Raw genomic sequence first — 6,820 nt, 5'->3', positions numbered from 1 at the left:
CTTCGATTTCAACTTTAATTTTTGTATTTGCAAAGTATTTCACACGTGCAGTTTACTAAATAAGGAAAAATAAGATTAGACTAAATACAACTGCTATGGTGTTTTTTCTCCTTATGAAAAGACGCGTGCGCAATTCGTTTTAAATCATATGCTTAATCATTGTTTGTACAAGCCTTCAGACGTTTCTTTATATCAGCTAAGTTTGTCTTCATTACAACTTTACGTTTGCTTTATTTTGCAATAAATTAATTTCGGTTCATCTCATAGACTGGTGTAAACACCTTTAGCTACTTTTTTCCATAGTACGGATTTTATTCTTCGTTTTTTGTGAGTTTCTTTGTTTTAACTCGTAAACCTGTGTCGTACACTCAACACTGTACAAGTATCATTACTATATTGTTTACATTACGTGTACTGTTATTAAATAAAGTTACTTCCAGATGAGTTTATCTGACCACGTCACATTTTTTTTTTTTTTAAACAGACCAATTTTTATCCATCTACCACAGAATGCCAACAAGAAAACATAACTTGAAAAACTGTGTGGAAATGATGGAATAGGGAAACTTCAAGCAAAGAGCATGACAATTAGCGCTTATGTTACGAGTGTCGCTACGGGTTGTCTTTTTTTCTCATAATTCAAGAACGTAACTAATAATAGAAAAATGCTTTTCGTGAGTTATTTTGAGACTTCAAGAAATATATTTAGTTGTAAATAATTATCGTATGGTTGTACCCTTTCTCTGTAGCTGGGACGTACATTTAAAAGGTAGGACTTCAAAACCCAAGTTAAGTTTGTACAAACATATGGAGATGATATATAAGTTGAGGTTTATGTCCAAAAAGGCCTACATCATAGAAAGGTATTCCGACCTATGACGTTGCTCGTGATTTAATGTTCTATGGTATTGTAAGTGTAAATTGACATAACAGTGTTTAACATAAGCATGCATGAGAACTAGCGACACTAATCGCCCCTCACTAAACTAATGAAAGAGGTACAAAATGGCTACTCACCATCATAACATTACCAACTCTAATTCCAATAGGAAGATTTGACTCTAATTTTTATAATCCATTCCAAAAGTACTTGTATTTTCTGTTAACTATTACCGTGATTTACAAGTTCATGTGTGAAATATTATGAAAGGGTAAAAAGCAGCTTTTTTATTACAGAATTATTATTACATTAGTGGCGACAAAGAAATGTTTGTATGGAATACCGCGGAACAATATTATACATAAACGAAACCACCAAGAGTCTAATATAAACACAAGTGTCTACCTTTATTCGTAACTTTATTCGACACCAGTCATCTAATGCTCGTGGTATCAGTAAATTGATAACCGTCAGAATTTATGACGGTTACATTCTAACTTGTGTACCTAACAATCACTTTATATGGGATGGTAGACACGTCTCTAACAATGATTATATTTTGAATTGTAAAAGCCGCGACGTAGGTGAGAAAGATTACACCATACAGACATGTAGGAGGCTTATCTCACGAGGTTCTATATGTAACAATTCCAGGTAAGTGTTCTACGACACAGAAACTCCAAGGGGGCATTGACAGAGTTTTGAAGATATAGAAGTCCCTTCTTTAGTTTAAGATGTTTTGCTTGGTTGTATTAACCACTGAAAACAACTTTCACATCAAAAGCGACTTTTGTAAGTACTGACTTCCAGTTCCCCCATGCAGGTGTTTATTTTGTTTTTATACAAGTAACGAATTCATGTTGTTTACACTTATTTCTAAACCTCTCTCTTGTTCTTGGACTACAGGATTTTCACTTTGATACTAGAATATTGCGTATGCTGTACTTAATTTGATTTATGAGAAGCCAGCGACATCGTATCATCCTTGTGGCCAATACTGAAACTAACACCAACTCTTTCAGTACTGCAAGCCTTAGGGCCAAAAGTTGTCGACTGACTCAGCTTTACCTCTGGACCTACAGAATCTGACCCCAATTTGGATGTAGAGTACGTCCTTCTTATTCCCTTTGTGTCAGAGTTCTTGGATTCTGAAGTGGATGACGTCATACGCAGTGAAGAAGTTGGGTGCTCTTTCACAGGGGACTGTTGTGGGGAGACTTTTGGGGACGGAGAGCCACGCCGATGTAGATAAATGTGGCTGAGAGGGAGTCCCCCATTGATTTGCTTATCTCTTGCGAATGTGAGAATGTCCATGATCCAGCGGACATCTTTCCAAATGTTGTCTACTTGAGTCTGGAACGTTTGGAGCTGACACAACCTTTCTCTAGCTGATACCACTTCACTCGTGAAGAATGCCTAGAAGATGAGAGGGTCATATACAAGCACACCCTTAGGCCTTTTAGTATTACTGTCTTTCACCGTCAGGTTTACAGGTAAACAACTCCTCCACTGCCTTGTGTAAAATACACAAGCAAAACACGTTTTAATTGTCTTTTACTTATTTAAAACTTGAAACTGGTAAATTATACCTATTATAATAGTTGTATTGTCCATGTTTTAGCTCCAGATGAAGAAATGACAGTGAAATGACAAAACAATATATTTTTTGAAAGCAATAACAGTAAATTTTAGTTCTTTTAACAGCAGAAAGGAACAAGAGTATATATGTATATATAAAATTCACGATAATTTTATGACACTGATTTATATCTTTTACAATATCCCTTACTGGTAGGGGTTATTTGGAAAAGGATAATCCAGTTAGGGTTAGCTAGATGATACTGCAGTGTTTATAAAATCGCCATTTTGTATTAACAGGGATCTACTGCAATATAATAATCTAGAAATATAGATAACGAAATAATATAATAAAATATTTTTGATTTTTTAATGAACTCTAGAATGATTTCAAAACTTTTATCCAAATAATGACAGTTATCCAGCTTTCAGTCGTTATTTCAAAAAATGTTTTAAAAATTATCCCAATTGAAGCTTTTTTATTACTACAAATTTGGATTTAGGCAAAACTTAAAACGAAGGCCCCTGTCTGTGCTCGGATTTGTCACAAACTATTGAAGTGGACCCAAATCCAGGTATTTAATAACACATTGGTCTCTCAGCTCTTTTTCAAACGCCATCTAGCGAAAAAGTATAAAGTTAGGACAAGCTAAGCGTTAAACAGTTAAAACAGAAGCGTTGCCTTTTCTAGTACCAAATAAGTAACTAGAATTTGGTGTCAATGTTGTCACCTTTCCTCAACTGCTGTACATACCGGATCTGATACAAGAGGAGGGGTCCCCCTTTTATTTATCAATAACATAAACATTAATAAATATTCGAACAAGAATAAATAATTATCACTACATCCAAATATTGATAAGTGTTTAAATTATCTAACCTCGTATTTTATGTACTTAAACCTAATATTATGTTTATATATATTCATCTTTAAACTTGTTAAACCTTCAATCTTCCAGTTAAAGGGCTAGAAACTTTTGATTTTATGTAAGAGAACATAAATATTCGTATGTGTATAACAGTAAGAAACAGAAACTGGGCTTACCTCTCTATGTGCATGCTGCGCCATGAGGGTGTCCATTTCAAGGATTGACGAGAGTCGAGAATAATGGGCGATGAAGTTACTCTGGTAAGTTGTCATATTTACTGTTGATAAAACAGAAGAAGTTAATGTAAACTTAGACATAAGGAACCTTGGAAAATTCAAAATATCAACACAAGGATTCGTGAAATTTGACACTGAAAATATATATTTCGAAAAGTTCAAGTAATAAAATATTTATAATCTATTTTGTAGAAGGTTAAATTAAGTTTTACAATCCGGGATCCTTCAAACAGTTGAATGTTTTTAAAAAAATTATACGGTTGCTATGTGCAAGTTACGTGTTTAAACAACAACTACTGCGGAAACCTAAGAGACTCCTATAATATATACAAATATATGTGTATCTCTGCAGTTAGCTATATCAGTTGAAATACACTAGAAGGTTATTAAAAACTCACAAGTTTAATAACTTACGTATTTCAAACACTTGGATTGGGAGAGGAATGCAATCCATACGAGACGTTAGTTCATCATTCTGACCTGGCACAGAACAAATGTTATCAACAGGTGGCAGCACCAGGATAAAGGAAACGTTGGTGCTCAACTCTATAACATCAATATCGTATAACCTGTGGATAGATGCGATAAATTTATATATTTTGCGAAAAAAATAAGAATAATGGAAATTAAATCATATAAATCTTAAGTACTATAAAAGGATAATAAACAAAAATAATCATTAACGTAATTATAAAAGATACGGTGTAGGGAAAAGATTTCAGAACACAACTACCTGTGTAAGCCTATTTCTTCAAACGGAATGTCGTAAGACGAAAACAGGATTCTGACTGCCGAGGAAATTGCCTTTTGAAATTTCAGTTGAACGGTAGATGGCGCATAATTTCTTTGTGAATTCAGAGCCTTAATCCAGTCCCACTCTTCCCTATCAAGAGAAACTAACAGATTAATTTGACATTATTCATATTTTTTCGATATAAAGAACACAAAAAACATTTTCGCACCTTTTTGAGCACTGCAAATCAATTTAACCACAACATAATCACAGAAGACATCAATATACTAAGTAAGGAAACAAATACAAACAAATGTAAAATCAAAGAAGCCCTACTTATACAACAACTCAAACCAAAACTGAACTGATATAAATGAACACCTTTATACCTATACTCATTAATAACCTAACAAACTACAACGCGCCCTACAATCTCGTAACCGTTTATACTCAATTCCCCAAGACATGTGCCTAACAACGGTCAGTTGCAAACTCTCTTTGTTAACCCGAAGATGACCTAAGAAGGTTGAAACGTTGTTCCGTAATTTGTTAAATTAAAGTATTAAATACCCCTACCAACCGTCTTTGGAATACATGACTCAGTTAAGGATTCTGTATAGTGGTTCCTAGCACTACCAGTTAACCAAATTAAAAACCTGAAGACATCTGCTTTGAACACTATTTATTGGATCACATAACAGTAGAAGTATTAACGAGAAATATTTCACCATTGAGAGGTCACTCATTCATTATGTTAAAATGTTGTTCTAACTTCTAATAAATCAGTTGAAAGTTTCAAACCTCAAACGAATCATCAAGCAGAAAGGTTTGTCGGTGTCGGTATCCAGTTCCCTTACTTCAATAAGTTTGTCTTCCATTCGTCTGCTGATTACATTAGATCTGGTGACTAGATGACAGTCACTTTCTTTCAGTTTCTAGATACACATAATATTCCGAGCAGACTTACCCTTCCACATGATAGTCGAACCAAATCATCAACACCTCTGGGTTACCTCAGGTTGATTTCTTTACGTGTCGAATCTTGTAGAAAATCTCAAAAACATGAAACCTTTGATCTTGCTTCCTGATTTAACAAGTTACTGAACTGATGTTACGTCTCTGAATATGGACACTTAATACAAACAAACACAACTGCAGTAGGCATAGTTACACCATTTGCATAAGTAGCACTGCTCATGTCTATCCAAACGAGCCAAACTCGATTTTGTGTTCCAGGTCCAGGTGATATATTGGCCTACTAGACAAAACATGGCAAACTAAACTTAAGTGTTCGAATATTGTGTAGGCTTAGATAGAATAAACACAAGGTACTGTAATACTGTTAAGTACGAAACAAACCTAACTTTAAAACAAGACACGGCCTCAATACCCACAAATATTATATTTCAGACACTTTTACGACCTTAAAAATACAAGATAAAAAGAGGTCTAGAAAGTCACAGTTTAAACATTTTTTATGTGATTCAATTTATTGCATTTCCAAGTTGCTAAAACAACTTTATGCAACAAACAACTCGTATAGGTTCAGCAATATAATATTTAGCCCTATTCTGCGAGGGTAAAGAACAGTTCATGTGCGCCGGACAACAGCCGGATTAACATTATGCCACTGTTTAGGGTTTAGACTAAACTTGCACTTCGAAAGGTTGTTTCTAGATAAGTAGATAGACGTGTAGTAGTGTGTTTAATTCAGTATAACCATGCACAATAAATTACAGATACAGTATAAGATTTGTAACATAATTCTGGTTTGAGTTCTGAAATGGAAACATCAAGTCGAATAAAAAAGGGTAAAAAAACTATATTTGAGACGAGATAAACCTCCTTACGGCGGGTTTTACAACTCACCGAGACACGTGGGGATTCTCCCGAATCCGACTGAAAGGAAGCACGTTCGGGGCTCTTCGTGGGGCTAACACTCTGATAACATCAACAGAACTCTTGAGCTTTATGTAACCCAGGTACAGTCCACGTGATAAAGATGCTGTACTTTCCTGATTGTAGTTAATCATATGCTGAAACAAATGACCGTTAAATCAACAGATGCTATAAACCGGTAAAAATCAACTACTATTTTTCGTTTTGTTTACTTTTCTTATGTATAGACCTAATGGTGGGTTCTTTCTCTCACCCCTATAACGCACACACAGCCCTAAATTGAGTAGCACAATCTTTTTTTTTGTTATTGGAGATAAAGGTACTAGAACCATGAAACCTCAGACTTACATGCACTCGGTCAGAAAATTACATTAACATATGCACAAAAGTTTTTAAAGTGAACGAAACCATGTATAAAAAAATCAGGCCAGAGACTCTTGTGTTCAGATATATCCATTTTTAATTTTGAAACATTTAAACAGAGAAATGGCAGCCAAACAGTAGCACTGACCACCATAAGGGCTTTGCCAGTCTTTGAAACGAATAACAAAATTAATTACGCACTTACAACTGAATGTATATGATGTCGCGAACTTTGGATCTTACGATACGCAGCCAGGCACGC

General features: G+C 34.7%; 1 protein-coding gene across 21 annotated transcripts in view; it reads right to left on the bottom strand.

Annotated features, from left to right (window-relative positions):
• Positions 1–1,268: 1,268 nt before the first annotated feature.
• Positions 1,269–6,820, bottom strand: part of LOC143244484 (ankyrin repeat and fibronectin type-III domain-containing protein 1-like) — an 84,096-nt gene continuing 78,544 nt past the window's right edge. For 19 of the 21 annotated variants that reach the window (XM_076489228.1, XM_076489236.1, XM_076489237.1 and 16 more), the window contains 5 exons: positions 6,166–6,332; positions 4,297–4,446; positions 3,978–4,132; positions 3,504–3,604; positions 1,269–2,296 (listed from right to left, as the gene is read on the bottom strand). In XM_076489228.1, the coding sequence (XP_076345343.1) occupies positions 1,826–2,296; positions 3,504–3,604; positions 3,978–4,132; positions 4,297–4,446; positions 6,166–6,332 (1,044 nt within the window). In that variant the 3' untranslated portion in view covers positions 1,269–1,825. Of the gene's footprint in view, positions 2,297–3,503; positions 3,605–3,977; positions 4,133–4,296; positions 4,447–5,184; positions 5,555–6,165; positions 6,333–6,820 lie in introns of those variants that run through there. The other 2 variants (XM_076489248.1, XM_076489250.1) reach the window with 2 other exon arrangements.

This window comes from Tachypleus tridentatus, chromosome 2, assembly GCF_004210375.1.
Source record: "Tachypleus tridentatus isolate NWPU-2018 chromosome 2, ASM421037v1, whole genome shotgun sequence".
In the NCBI taxonomy this organism is placed as follows: domain Eukaryota; kingdom Metazoa; phylum Arthropoda; class Merostomata; order Xiphosura; family Limulidae; genus Tachypleus; species Tachypleus tridentatus.
This window is presented reverse-complemented; position numbering and strand designations above follow the sequence as displayed.